The 14933-nt window shown below is 43.5% G+C and overlaps 1 protein-coding gene across 1 annotated transcript; it reads right to left on the bottom strand.

Moving 5' to 3' along the window:
• Window positions 1–204: 204 nt before the first annotated feature.
• Window positions 205–14226, bottom strand: VGLL1 (vestigial like family member 1). Its single transcript, XM_051785807.1, has 8 exons — window positions 13983–14226; window positions 11357–11416; window positions 10539–10768; window positions 9540–9959; window positions 7462–7521; window positions 6038–6800; window positions 1091–1223; window positions 205–617 (listed from the first exon to the last, which is right to left on the bottom strand). The coding sequence occupies exons 3-6, from the start codon at window positions 10747–10749 to the stop codon at window positions 6760–6762; spliced, it is 732 nt and encodes a 243-aa protein (XP_051641767.1). The 5' UTR covers window positions 10750–10768; window positions 11357–11416; window positions 13983–14226; the 3' UTR covers window positions 205–617; window positions 1091–1223; window positions 6038–6759.
• Between the last annotated feature and the right edge of the window lie 707 nt (window positions 14227–14933).

Below are 14933 nucleotides of genomic sequence, written 5' to 3'. Positions count from 1 at the left end.
GTATGAGAGACGAGGCGAGTGGATGTGCACAGGGGAATAAATTTGGCTCTGGGTTCCTGTGCTCCCCAGTTTGCAAAGCCACAGAAAGCATTTTTCTCAGGCAAGGAGGGGCAATAGAGAAGGCTCTTATTTCCCTGAAACCCCTCCCTTCCCAAGCGTTTCTGCATGGAGACAGGCAGCAGTTCTCATTAGTCACTATTACAAGGTTGTTTTGTGCCCTACAGCCTGTCAGTGTGGGAAATCTGCCTGGAATCAGAGCAGGCTGCCAGCCTGCTGCAGCCTGGACAGCACCAGCACCCTGCAGGATGATTCCAGAGCTGCTTCACAGACTGTCATTTCTCAACAGTATTTTCAGGCTGCTTTCCTGTCAAGCAAGGGGAAAAAGACCCAAAAAACAAAAGCACCTCCTTTTTGGGATACCACTACACAGTCTGTGGGCAGACAATGGGTTTCTACACAGGCAGAGGGGTCATCTTTTGTGCCTGTGCTGGGAGGATTCTGCACAGGGATGCCTTAAGGGACGACAGTGCATGCTGCATCCCTGGACTCGCTGTCTGTCCATGTCTGTGGTTTTGTCTCCTGATCTTCCCCATCACTGCACCATCCCATGGGTGTTCCTACAAAACATGAGGTCCACAACAGCATGTTTTGAACAACAGACCTAGAAGCCTCCTCATCAGACCCAGCTCATCCTCCAGCCCTGCCCAGACAGGAGTTAGTCATGCACTGTTAGCAGCTCAGCCCTGGCTTGGGGGGCAGAGGAGCCCCAGTGACCAGCTCTGTTCAAGACACCACCTTGTAGATGATGGATTTTATGCCTTAAATCCATCTAATAAATGGAATTCTCTGTAATATTTTTTTTTTTTGCAAGAAAAAGGACAAATGGTGCAACCATGATGCTGATCCTACATATTTGGATAAACATAGAAAAACAGACCAACTTGCCCAGGGCAAGTGTTGGGCAATCAGTTCATGCTCTGTTGGCAAATGAAGAGGTCAGCAAGAGGGTGATTAAATCCTGTATGGAGCAGAGTGGAAACATCCCCAGCCCCTCCTGCCCCTGCCCTTTAACTCAGAGTAAATCACTCACCTTCGTGCTATGCAGAGACCTCAGGTCCTGTGCACCCAGCACGTGGTGCAGTCCTTGGTGCTGTTTTTCTAGCAAAGCAGGATAATGTCTGGCTGGTCTTTGCACACTTACAGTCAGCAGTCATTGGTGCAGCCTTGGGAAGGGGAAAAAAAAATATTTTGATTCTAATCTTTTCTTAAAACATGGCACAAATCCAGCACCAACAAATAATGTGGGATAGGTGGAACTGTGATAGTATCACACGTCTCAAATGTCTTGGTTATGTGACAGCTTGACTAAAGCCAGGAAACTTTCCTTAGGCTCTACTTAGTCTACCTTAAAAAACACAAACAAACAACTTTATGCATCAAAAAGTCCAGCTAGAGGACTTTCCTAATTGCCCATAGTTTTTAATTAGCCCTTGCGTTTTCCCCTGAAGTGGCTGGAGTGCAGTACCCAGACTGCACACAGTGTTCCTCGTGCTGGTGAGCTGCACATGGTAACTGCTCTAAATATCATTTATCTGGCACACAGTTGAGACTTGACAATATTTGGGCAGTTTACAAGAAGCAGTATCGTTCCTTCCCTGCCCTGCAGAGAGCCTGGCTGTTCTGCATTAGTCCACACTGCTCTACAACCTGCACAGAACTGGAGGTCTTGGTTTCCAGAGCCATAACCAGATCCAGTCAGACTTGGGGGTTGCTGCAATAGCTGGTTGGGGTCCACAAAACTTCAAGATAATCAGACATTCAAGGCCTCCACAGGAACTAATCTTTAAAGACTAAGAAAGGGTTGATCTTCTGCAAGGCTAAATCAAAGGGTTATCACTTGGCCACATCATTCACTGGTAACTGAAGTTACCAGTGAATGTCATCTCTGAGCCTACAAACACCTGTGTGTGCAGGGGTGCTTTCCCCCTGCTGTCCAGGCACAGGTAGACATTGTTCAACAGGCAGCTGGTACAGGATTATTTTAGGCTGTGCTCAGTTACCAGAGATGCCCTTCGAGTGTTTGGTAATTCAATTTCCTTCCATCCACTCCATTTGTTTCTGTTTGATAGAGGGATTCACCTAAAGTGACACCTCTCTCTGGTAAAACACAGTATTGGGAGCTAATCAAGTGCTTTATATTTCTGAGCATAGAAACTTTTTGTTTTAATTGTGCTGTGTGGGAAAGAGCTGTTGTTTTATCCCTATCTCAGGTGGAAAGGTCTTAAGCAGGAGATGCAATACTGCTGTATTTCAGAATGAAATGCTGCCTGATAATATTTTTATAACCCTGTACAGGGGCACTGGGCTCAGCCAGGTTCATGGTGGCTCACAGAGAACTGAGTCTCCTGCTGGACCCTGTTTTGGGGAATACCACATCTGAGGTGGCCACAGCCAGTTTGGCTCAGCCAGCTCCGTTATGGCTTCAGCCATGAAAACATCCTCTGAGCTGTCCCAGAGAGCCCTTGGCCCTATGTCACAGCCCAGCTGCTGATTGTCCATCCCTCAGCCACCTTTATATCCCCTCAGCAAAGAAATTCTGATCTGTGAGATGCCACCACAGTGTTGTTTGTGCAGTGATATTGTCAGTGCAGTGACACACAGCCCTCTGACACAGCCTGTGATGTCCCTGAAACAAGGGAACATCCCTCTCCCAGCAAACAAGGCACCAAAACCACCAGTTTGCACCAGTTTTCTGCTGAAATCCTCCAAGAATAATGATATATGACAACTCAGGGGAGTACCAAGCTCTCAGTGGATCAGCAGCTAAGTGGAATAGAGCCTTGAATCCAAAACATGCAATGTATTAAACCAGACAGTACAGGAAAACAGATCACAGAACAAAGTGGTGCAACAACACTTCTACCCAGGAGCAGGACTGTCTTGCTTGGCAGAGCCTGCCAGGAAAGAGGATTAAAAACCACAAGATGGTAAAAAATTCCAGTGATGAGTGAGTGTTTACCAAAGGCTACATGCCACGTGGGTACATGAAGTGTCCCTTGCTCACCTGGGGTGGGACAAATTAATTGACACCTGAACAAAAATGAAAACAACAACAGCTTGTGTTCCCCTCTCTGAAAGGGATGATCCTTCCTGTCTTTATTTATTTATTTATTTATTTATTTATATAACCTTTAGGTATTTTTTTCATAGCAAAAGAATATCTCGTTTGTCATTGCAGTCTGGGACTATTTTTAACACTAGTAATGAGTGACTAAAGTGGGGTGGAGTAGCTAAACCAGCTCGCTGCTCCCAGCCACCCACAGGGTTTATCTGACCATCAGAGGGGGAGATGGAGCAGGGCCAGCCCTCGTGAGGAGGCAGAGCAAGACGCCTGCAAAGTGTCTGTGTCCTGGGACACGCATGGTGAAAAAATGCACACCACTTCCTGCTGATTAAAAAAGGGCTCAGACTCCTCACAGGGCAGGCACATCCAATGCCTGAGTATTTCTCTGCATCAGTCTCTGACCAGAGCCCACAGAGCATGTAGTTTGCGTCTCACCTGCCCATCAGAAAAAGATAGAAGAAAAGCCATCTGTGCAAACAAGTCATTCCTGGACTAGAGGATGCCCAAAGGAAGGCAAATAGTGGTTTCTCACAGTAAATTACTGAATCAGTAAATTACTAAAAATCAGTAAGCCAGTAAATTACTACAAAATCGTGGGATCATTAAGATTGAAAATACCTCCAAGATCATCAAGTCCAACCATTAATCCAGCATCACCACATTCACCACTAAACTGCATCCCCAAGAGCCACCTCCTCATGCTTTTTGAACACTTCCAAGGATGTAACACCCGGCCCCCGCCTGTCCTTCTGGGCGGTCTCTGCAGAGGTGCGCTGGCTCTCGGGGAATCGGGAGCTGCTGAAGTGGATACATCCCACATCCCTTCTCCCATCACCACCACAACTGCTGCATTCAGAGGAGGGATCAAAACTAACCGTGGGAAGTACCAGATGGCAGCTGCTGAATACAGCGAGCTGGCTGCCAAGTCCTTCCCAGCAAAGGAGCGCACGGACGGAATGGGAATGAAGGCACGGTCACTGGAGCATGACAGCAGTGGGAACACAGCACCAGCCTCAGCTGAAAAGCAAGAAACACTCCACTCTGGACAAAAGTATTCTAGAGGACCATGTGTGTGTATCTAGAGTTTTTTTAATATATATATATATTATATACACATAAAAATAAAAGCCTACCTAATGTAGGGAACTGCTGTGAAATGTTCAAACCCCTATTCATACTGAGTCACGTAAAGCAAGTTGTGCTGATGGGTTAAAACTGTGTTTATTGCAGAAGAACAGAGAGATGCCAACAAACCCCAGCACGCTCTGGAGCACGTTGCTGTGGTGGTGTGAGACAAAGCACAGGAGCAGCAGAGCCTCTGTCCCCCAGCCCTCCAACGTGTCATTATTCTTCTAGCAGCCAGGACAGAGAGCAAGCACACATGTGCCCAGTGTGGAGCCTGCACTGACAAGGGGCCCAGGCACCCTTGGGCTTCTTGGATGTTTGTTCCCTTTTTCCAGGACTGCCAGACAGCTGGACAGTGAGGACACAGTACTGCCAAACCTTGCAGCAATGGCTCACAGCGTCACCCTGTCAAGGCAGAAGCACTGATGCCTCGTGTGTGTGCAATAAGGGACATGCATTTTAAAACAATGGGTTTTTTTCCCCCACACTGTCCAACCCCACTTGGTTGATTCACCAGAAACACAGAATTAATAAGTCACCTTGAATATTCCCAGCTGTGACATGCACAGGGCCAAACTGTTCAATGAAGCACTACATTTTAAGGGTATTTAAATACACTGTTATATGTCTTCTAAGACCTCAGAGAGAAATTATTTAAGCATTTTCATTTAGAAGGGATGGTAGAGGGAGAAAAAAAAATAATATTTCACTATTTTGAAGCAGTAAGTTAAATGGAATCATGGCACATGCCAGTAAGGCAGACATATAAAGTACAGCTTGGAAATCTTGGCTTCAGCCCATAGAGGAAGTCAGATTGATTATATTACCACACAGCCTTAAAAATCAGGGAAGTGATTTGGGATAACAAAAAGAAAACTACTTGGAGAGCTATTAATAAAATGAAAACAGAAGAAAAGTAATTTTGTAGAAATATTAAAACCCAGTAATTTTTTTTCAGTGCTCATCTCTAGGGAGACAGGATGTTGCTCTATCTTTTATTGGTTTAGTTAAAACTGTTCCTCTTGCATGTGATCACAGGTTGGTCTAGAGCATGTATCTGCTACAGCAAACTTGCAAGATACAAGCTGAGATTTTAAAAAAATTTTCTTTTAAGTCACTTCCATAAACACCTGAAGTTGCTGAACTAAAATTATTTATAAAATTACACAAGGTGTTATAACTGGAGAAGTGGCAGCAGAGACATGTGATATAAGTCACAACCACTTATACCAGCTCAGGATTTGTCCTACAAACTGACAAGCTCCAGGATCTCAAAGGTCAAATTTCCTTGAGCAACTGCAAAGAGCTGTCTGAAAAAGTTAATCATGCTCCTTTATATTAAATTAATATATAGCTAATGGAGAAGGAGAAAACCAAACCCAAATCTTTTTTATCCTTAGGATTTACAATAAAGGCTAAGCAATGTCTCTGAGTACAGGGATCACACACACAAACCCAAACACTAGAGACAGGAGGTTTTACTCACAGTAGCTTCTGCAAATGTATTTGCCAAGGGTGAGTGGTGAAGCAAGGGGGGGATCTGAATGTGTGTTTCAGTCTTGATGCACAGTTCAATCTGCCACTTGTGCTGCACAGAGGAGCATCAAGACTCTCTGTTCAGCTGCTCTGAGGTCTGGGGGATGCAGCCACCACAAAGGGTTTGACTCCTGTTTCTTCAGCTGGCCCAGTCCTTCATGCTCAGTAATTCAAAATTCAACTCCACTGAGTTTATTTAGAAAAAGAACCTTTTACACCTGCAGAGAGGCTGAGAAAATAGAGCATTCCTACCTCCAGCTTTTTGCTCAGTGGTATTTTAATTGCACCCAATGAGGATCCAGGTTGCCTCTCAGAGCCAGCATGAATTCACTGCTTTCTAGAGGATGATTATACAACACTGAGAGGGCAAACCAGAGCCTTCAGACATAAGCATATTATATAGTTTCCAAAGAATATCCATGGGAATTGCAAGTACAGTTACAAATTGCTGTGCTTTCAAAACACAAACACGATTACGTGCTTTGCTGACCCGTGGTTGTCTTGAAGTCTCTTGCCCAGGACCTAAGACTATTTTAAACAATCTGGGGGTATCAAGTCAAGCTAAGAAGCTGCAGCATCGAATTTATGCAAACTGCAACCCTGCACTTATCAGTTATCAACTGCATTGATAATAATTGTGCTTCTTATCAAGAGAGGGCAAATGAATAAACACAGAAAGATTAAAAAATGCTAAGAGTCCTTTCAAGAGGGCTACATGAAAAGCCTTAAGTAGACAATATTTCTTCACAACGAACATACCGTCAGGTTTAATACCACAGCTATTAGAAATTATTTACTGTATAGAAAAAGATGAGTTTTTCATTCCCCCAATAGTAAATAGTACATGTATTCTTCCAGCTGAGAGAAAAAGCACAGGATAGCTGCAATTCATTTCTTCTTGATTCACAGTTGCAAATAATAAAAGTTCACAGAAAGAACTTTCTCTTTCAGGATAAAGTAGAAACATCCATTTGCTAAAAGTACAAGTCTTGTCTTCTGTCATGAATCTGAATACCTGAAAGACACAGCAGCATCAGTAGAGTCAAACAGCACATTCCATGCAATCTCCTAAGGCGTTGTGCAAACAAAATTGCACCTTTGGGTCTGGTGCAAAAGAGCCCTTACTAGAATAACCAGAATGACCCATCCTAAGTATCCCCAAAACATTGCACATCAAGGAACCAACACCAGGGTATGACCCAGTCTCAAGAGACTAATAAAAATATGGAAACTTGAAGGCTTTGGGAGTAATTTCTTAGCCCAGCTCTCCTAGCAGTGTGGTGGGTTTGTTGGTGCAAACTGCAGCAGTGCCACTCAGCCTGAAGCCAGGTGCTTCAGGTACAAATAAAGAGGTAGTCTATCTTTCTAGGACCTGAAACTTGGACAACCAGTGAAAAACAGGCATCACGAAGTGGTAGCCTGATGATATAAAAAGTAAAGTACATGGGGTTAAAAAATCATGTATCTCATTTTAATATAACGTCATTTTTTCTTCTTCTTTGTTAATGTAGATATGGGAGGTGATGTGTCTATCTGGGGAAAAACAAGCTTTTGAAATACAGCCTGGAAGCAAACAAGGAAACAGCTTTAATTCTGCATGTATAAGCAGAATATTTAAGAATGTCCTTCATAGGTGAGCACTGATTTGTTCCAAACCTGTTGCTTTCATTACTCACCTGCAGTGGCATGGCTTACACTGGGATTTTCTGAGTCTTGGTAAGAGCTTCCTTTCCTCTCTTAAAAAAAAAATCATAAAAAATACCAGGGATGAGCAGAGATTCAACACAGAGCTAAAAGTAGACAGTAATTCCTAAAGAAACCTTGTGCTTTTGCAGCCCAGCCTATAGCACAGGTGCTGGGGAGCTCTGTGCTGTCTGGCACAGCCACATACACTTCCATAAATATAAATATCAGCTGTTCTGAAACATGACACAGCACAAGAAGTATATTTAACAGATAGAGGCAGGAAACAGGGACTCCCACAGCCAGACTAAATGCACACATCTGAGGGATTTGCCAAAGACTCCCTGTGAACGTGGACCAGCCATTTCTTATCAATCCTTCTTGTTTGATAAGTACATGTGTGGTGTTACACATGTGGTGTTAAGAGGCTCCCTGAATATTCAGAAAGGCCCTGTAAACATCCTGAAAGAAAAGGCCATGGCTGGGGAATACTGAGCTGTTTAATTTCCTTTTCAGTTTTTCCCCACTCATTTTCTTTTTGAAATTTTGGGGAAAAATGTCCATTTCTGTTAACAGTGCTTCCCTGTTTTGACCCCAAGACTACTTTCACAAAATATCTTCTTTTCTGGAGGAGTCATTTCTCGAGGTTCCCAAGCCTTGATAGGCTCATATTGCCCCCTTGGGGGAAGAGGGCACCCTAACCTTGTTCTTAAATTAAATCCTAGAAGTACAGGCAATGTCTTTAAAGTAATTAGACTGTCATTTATTAGGCAAAAAGACTAGAATGAGTACCTGTGCAACACATACATAAAGCCTCAACTCAATCTATGTACCATGAGTAGGAAGTTTGCATTGCAGCTGAAGACAGAGCACTCTCCTTTTTCCATGCACAGACATAGACAGGCATCAGACATTGGAGCAGGAATGAGTTAACAAAACACCTACAGCTGGGGTCCTCATAACAACACAGCTTTGGTTGTATCCTCAAAAGAGAAACTGTGGATAAACTCCTGTTTGTACCTGCAGGCAGTCTTTAGCTCACATTCTGCCAAATTACTGCTGGTGCAGTTTCGAAACTGGGTAACCAGTAGGTATTTCACAGCTGGTTATTTTTCAAAACCTAAGCCTCAGGATTGCTCCTTCACATGCCTGGTCCTTTTTATCTAGAAGCACCAAGTAGGACATGCTGTATTTTTCCAGCAGACTCCCTAAACAATTTCACAACCCTTTTTCTTGGAGGCCAGTGTTGAGCTGCCTGACTGGGGAACGCCCAGGAACAGCAAGGCAGGCACAGGGCACCAGGGCTCCAGCCAGGAAGCTTGATCCCAGACAGCTTCTCAAAGGCAGAAATTACTCACAAGGGAGCAATTTTATCCAGCAGATCTAGCTGCTGGGGGGACCTAAGCTCCTGGGAAATGGATTTCAGTCATCCACCATCTTTCTGCTGTGTGCTGGTGGTATCTAGGATTGGTATTCCTACTAGTTGTTGATAATAAATAACCAGCAATCATCACTTCTGTGGGAATTGCATTAGCTCTGGGATATCTGCAGGGAGCAAACACAGCCTCTGACAGGCAGGGCAGCAGTGCTTCATGGCAGGCAGCAGTTAGCCAGGAGACAAGGCAAGGCTGGCCCTCCAGCCCCTGTACCCTCATCATTCCAGCTACAGACAGAGACTGGGAGGCAGAAAACCCCTGACCATGCTGGTAAGGGCTGCAGCTTCCCATCCTGTATTCAGAACATCATTACCACCCTGCACAGTGAGGTTGTCCAGGGATCTTTCCTGACCACCCCTTTCTGGTCCCAGTAAGGGAGCATTTGTTACCCATCAGACCTGCTACCTATGGGGCAGAGATCCTGATAGCACTGTGAATAACGTTTATATTCACTTAAAATACCTCCCCAATGTAAGCCAGAAGGTAAAATACTGTGCAGCTAATCAGTCCCAAGTACCACAGCTCACATCATGGTTACCTGTTGAAATTTGAGAAGCTTAGGAACAGACTGTATTATTTTGACCCTTCACATAAGATGCCATCAAAGAATAAAGTGATAGTAAGTATTTTCTTACCTCCCCCAGGAGCTGAACTTTGACTCATATTTTGTAACCTAGCAGGTCCAGTCATACAAGCAGAACTCGAGTGTTGCTTCACGGGACATTCTTGCATGGATGTCAGGCACCTCTCCTGCTGCAGGAGGCCGAGGAGAGAACCGTATTTCCTGTCAGAGATGGGTTCATCCACCACGTGCAGGTTGGGCAGGGCAGGATGATACACGGAACTGGTGACACCGGGAGACCCAATGGAAGGGAAGGGCCACAGATCTGCGGGTTGAGCTGGGTGACTGCGCAGAGCTGGTGGCTGGTATTGGCCTCCCAGACCGGCAGCAGGAAAATTCAGGCCGGAATTGGACATGTTCGTGGCGGAAGATGAGGGATACGGTTTGTAGCAATGTGATGAGAAATTCCACTGATGGGGAGACATGCTATCTGCTTAAAAAGAGAGAGAAAGCATCTGAAGTCTCATCAGTTCTTACTTTTTCCTAAGGCGAATTCCAATGGACTTCTAAGGGAAGGCCACCAGATTGCATATTCATTTTTATGGAAAGATATATTTATTCACTTTAGTGTTGCTTATCTTAAAAAACAACCCTAAATTAATATTAAAAGCAGGCTAAACCACCACCACCAATACTTCCAAATAAGTATTACGTGTGTTTTCTTACAGATCACTGGCATAGGCAGGTTTTTTAACAACTGTACGCTTAAACAAATACATTTTTGCAAAGACAACAACTTAAGTCATAATGCATTTAATGCATCTGACAGTGATGGCCACACTTGGCTGGAAAATGATGACCTAGTCCTGCCAACAGGCTCATGGAGAATTTGGGAATCACCCCAGCAAGCACAGGGATTTACCCAGGAGGTCCCTGCTACATAATCCAGGACTTTACAAGTATGATTTTCATTCTTTCTATTTGCACACAGTTCCAAATTTAAGCTCACTAGATCTTAAATTCCTTAGTGAAAGACAGTCACCCCCATCCAACACCATGGAAAGTGGCTCACCATTCTTCAGGACAACATTGTCACCCTTGTGCTTTGTGCTCAGGTCTTGTGGGTTCTTGGCATTGCTGAGAGCTCTGGAAAAATGTTCATCTACCACGCTGTTAATATCCCCTTGGAAATAGGTAAACACAACACTCTGAGATCCCCACTCTGTTTTCACAGCTTCTTTGCTTTTACATGGCTTTGGAGAGAGCTTCCTTGTTTCTTCCATTTTTACAAACCAATCGCTCCTGAAAAAAAAAGCAAAACCAAAACAAAACAAAAAAAAAACCAAAACCAAACAAAACAAACCCAGACAGGTCAAAACAATAATATTCAGCTTAAAGTGGCCAGTCAGTGGTGAGCCCATCTTCCTCCTGAAAATGGTAGGGCCAGAAGAACTGTGCTAGTAGGATTAGATTCTCTATCTGGGTTTCTGTTTTTTCCATGCACCTTTTCTTTACTGATTTCCTTATTATATACTTTTAACATGGAATACTTGGGCAAAATGGGCACATCTATCTACCAGCTGTCATTTCTCACCGTGACCCTCGGCCTTAGGACCTACTGCTGTGCAAATGTGCCCTCAGGATAGAGCAGTGCTGGAATAACTGAAGCACTTAAAAAGTAATTCAGAGGTGGCACTGTCACTGAATGAAGTTCAGAGGGAACATATCAAAATGCTTCATCCATTTCTGGTTTTTGTATGTCTCAAAAACATACTGACACAGTGAAAAAAAACCCAAACCAAAACAAAACAAGAAGAACAAAAAAAACAAAACTCCACCACTAATTAGAGCTGAAAATAATAATTTTAGATAAGGTAAAGTTTGAAGTACCTTGATCACTGTCAGCACAGACCTCCACAATAAAAAGACTTCTGAGAGTAACTGCTTCACCTGTTAGAAAAAGACACTCAGATTAAATTATTAGAAATTCAAATCATGACAAATTCAAGTAAAAAAAACCAAACCCAAAGCCAAACAAATAATCTTTTTTGTTTGAAACAATTTACCTCAGAACATGATGGGTCTGCCAGTTAGTTAAAACTTTGGTAGCAAGACTGCTGAAACACACACTGTGGGCCAACCCAAAGTTACAGATTTAAGGCAGGAACTACACTAAAATAGTTTGCAGGAAATCAACAGAAGACTATAAGAGTCCTTTTTGTTCTCCTTAAAAAATATCTGCTGCCAGATATGGTAAGAGTAGGACAAGGAATGTCACTGCTTGCCCTGGAGAAGCATCATTTTCATGCATTTGTGCAGTTTCTGGCCGCAGGGGAACAAGTTCCCCAACCACGGCTCACACGTCCTGCCTTAATCAGAATCATATTTAACAACGCTCAGGCTACAAATGCAATGAGAAGTGCCTGCTGCTTCTATTCAATTTTCCAGACTCATTGTCAGCTCATGACACTGCATAGCATAATCAATTTACCTTGGTAGCAAAAAGAAGTCTGTTATTTTTCAGAGACCAGGCAAACCTTTGGCCAATAGCCAGTTGTACCACGCAAAACCTAATGAATCATTTGATTTATATTTCCATCCAGCTAACCCTGCAATATGCAGCATTGCTTAACCTATTCCTAGCATTTATCTGATTTCTTTCCTAGTCATAAACCCCCCAATCCCCAGAAGCTTCCCAATAAACATTGCACTCATCTGTGTCTCAAAGAACACCCTGAAGAGCCTGTGAATGCTGCCTTCAGATGGTTTCTCAGAATTTCTTACACATGAAAATACTGTTCAGGCTGCAAAACCAAGTATACAGGCATCAAGAAATATGAGGATTAAGGTTATCAAACCACAATCTATCACCATTTTAATCCTTCAACTACAAACTTCTTGTCCATGTTTATCACTTGCTTCTATGTCTAGTTTTGCTTGTTACCTCCATCTCCCTCTCCCTTGTGCTCTGTTCAGTTCTCCCTGCTTCACAGTCCCTTGCTCAGCCAGCCCTAATCCCCTGCCATCAATACCAACTTGTGTTCAAACTCCAGAGTTCCTCAGTCCTTATCTTGGGATTCCTATTGCTTTGCCCCAGCTCCGGCCTCACATCCACCAAAACACAGGGATGGGAACAGGACACGTTCAGGTTGGTCACCAGCCAGGAAATGCAAGGGCATACTTTAACAGTCATCTGATTCAGAAGATAATCTTTCACAATTTTAAAACTGACCCAACTTTCCCAGACATGGAAAACTTACACCAAAAAAACTTCTTCCTAATTTACAGGCACCTTCCCAAGGCCCGTGAGGGGAGCAGGAACTAGCACAATGCAGCCAAACAACTGGAAGACCTTCAAGGCACAGGAAGAGGTGCTGTTTTTTCCCCAATCTTGTTTTAGAAAGCAACCCACTGTTTAGGTGAAGGAACCTTCTGGTTGCTCAGCTGGAGGCCAGCACTTGCCATTGAAAATTCCAACCAAAGCAGCAAAAGCTTGGCAAAGACATCAGTGATCACATGGCCTGAGAAAGGACATCAGGCCATCCCCACAGCAAGCAGCAAACCAGCTCTTCCTACACTGCTCCAACACTACACATCAACATACAATTTAGAGAGCATTAGCTCTGGCCCAGAGGTTCACTTTTCCTGTTCCTCACTCAGTGCAAGACATTCAGTCTTTGTACCACTTTCATTAACACGCATTAACTGGCTCTTGACATTAATTCTGAGCTCCTTTAGCACCATTTATTGCTGTGCAGCAGCTTGTGCGAAAATAATATATTTTAAAGAAGAAAGGTCATCTGTCTCTTTTTTGTTTTATCATTTCCTTTGAAAACCTCTTGTTCTTTCCAATAAATAGCCATGGGAAGGCTGGATATAACCTAGGTTACATCTCAGTCCCTCAGTGATCATATGCACATGAAGAATCTAATGTCCCAGGAGGCAGGATCTAAATTTGTGGCGCTGTCTTCATTACCTGAACTTCCTATTCTTCCATCTTCCAGCAGGAAGTCTTCAAAAGAAGGCAGAAATCCTTCCACAAACTGCCACAAACTGTTGTCAAAGTGGAGTAGAAGTGGAGCTCAGGATGAAGCAGGCTCAGCTCACCTCACACTGCTCTCAGAATGGATTAATTACGGCAGAATAGTGCAAGTAATTATCCAAGTTACTTGTCCTTAGGGTGGACAAGGAGGTGTCCTCAACACAGGCTTTAGAGAAATGGTTGTTGATGGCTCATCACAAGTGACAATACTTTACAATGTCTCTCACATTCCTACCCTTGCTCACAGTACTGATTGCCCATCACTGGAGCATCAGAGAGGGAACTCTCTCTGTTCTTGCTTTCATGTAGCTCAAACCAGTTTTAAAAGCAAATTAAAAAAATTTCCACTTCCCAAGTATTAAGCAACAACTTAACAAGCAGGCATTCTCTTTCATCCAGAGATAAGGGAACAAATAAGGGAACATCTGAGAAAGTCAGTGAAGGTGGGTTGGAATTACCCCTGAGTTCTCCTACCTTAACTCACTGTCAGGAGCGGTGTCACACCAGGGAGATGTTTCGGGTGCGGGATGGTCATGGTGTGTCCAGCAGGTTTGGGATCCTTCCCGGGGCCCGGCAGGCTCTGTGTGCTCTGCAGCGACTGCAGCAGGAGACAAGCCACGTTCATGAACTCCTCACACACTTTTTAGCCTCCAGCTGCGCGTGAACAAGGCGTTTCCTTCAGCCTATCTGCTAAGAATGCATGAAATGCACTCCAACAAGTCAACCAGGTTAGGAGGTTTCAGGAATGAGGAAAATAGGATTGTAAGTAGGTTTGGGTTTGTTGGTTTGTTTTCTTTTTTTTTTTTTTTTCTTTTTAATGACAATGTGTACACAATAAAGAGGACTGTGGACTTTGGAAGAGTTTAGAGTAGGATGATGAAGCTATGGCAGATAGCCAAATTTAGCCAGGATGATAAAGGTTTTTCCTATGCCAGGCTAGGACATATTCAGTATTATGTGGGCAACATCTACAAGAAGGGAAAGTAGGATCTGCCTCCAATCCAGAAAAACTTGATAACTGTTTTTCTCTCTCTTCTTCACTGGATCTGTTTAAATGACTGCAGAAAGCTTCAGAAAATAAAAATATTCTTGTTCTTCAAGGGCTATAGCAGGAAATAGAGTTTGGGGTTTTTTTAATAGCAAGTTTACCAAAATTACCCAATTGCAGTCATTCCAGAAATGCTGAAACAGGGTCAAACTTGCCAGTCTCAGCTGGAAAAAACACCTTGGGAACTAGAGTCACCAAACTGGTGACATTATGTGTTTTATAGAGCAGCTTAGGAGTTCGTTTACTCATCCAGAAAGCAGGAGAGCACAATTCAATTCCCTCTGCCTAAATACATATGAATCCGCCCTCTGCCATCTCCCAGACCAACTTAACTACCAGGCTGAGATTCCCTTGAAGGTGCTTAGTCTTTTATTGAC

The sequence above is a fragment of the Manacus candei genome, unplaced genomic scaffold (assembly GCF_025592945.1).
Source record: "Manacus candei isolate 608988 ecotype Guabito, Panama unplaced genomic scaffold, ASM2559294v1 h1tg000003l, whole genome shotgun sequence".
In the NCBI taxonomy this organism is placed as follows: Eukaryota; Metazoa; Chordata; class Aves; order Passeriformes; family Pipridae; genus Manacus; species Manacus candei.
Note: the sequence above shows the minus strand (reverse complement) of the source record. Positions and strands in the feature narration are given on the sequence as shown.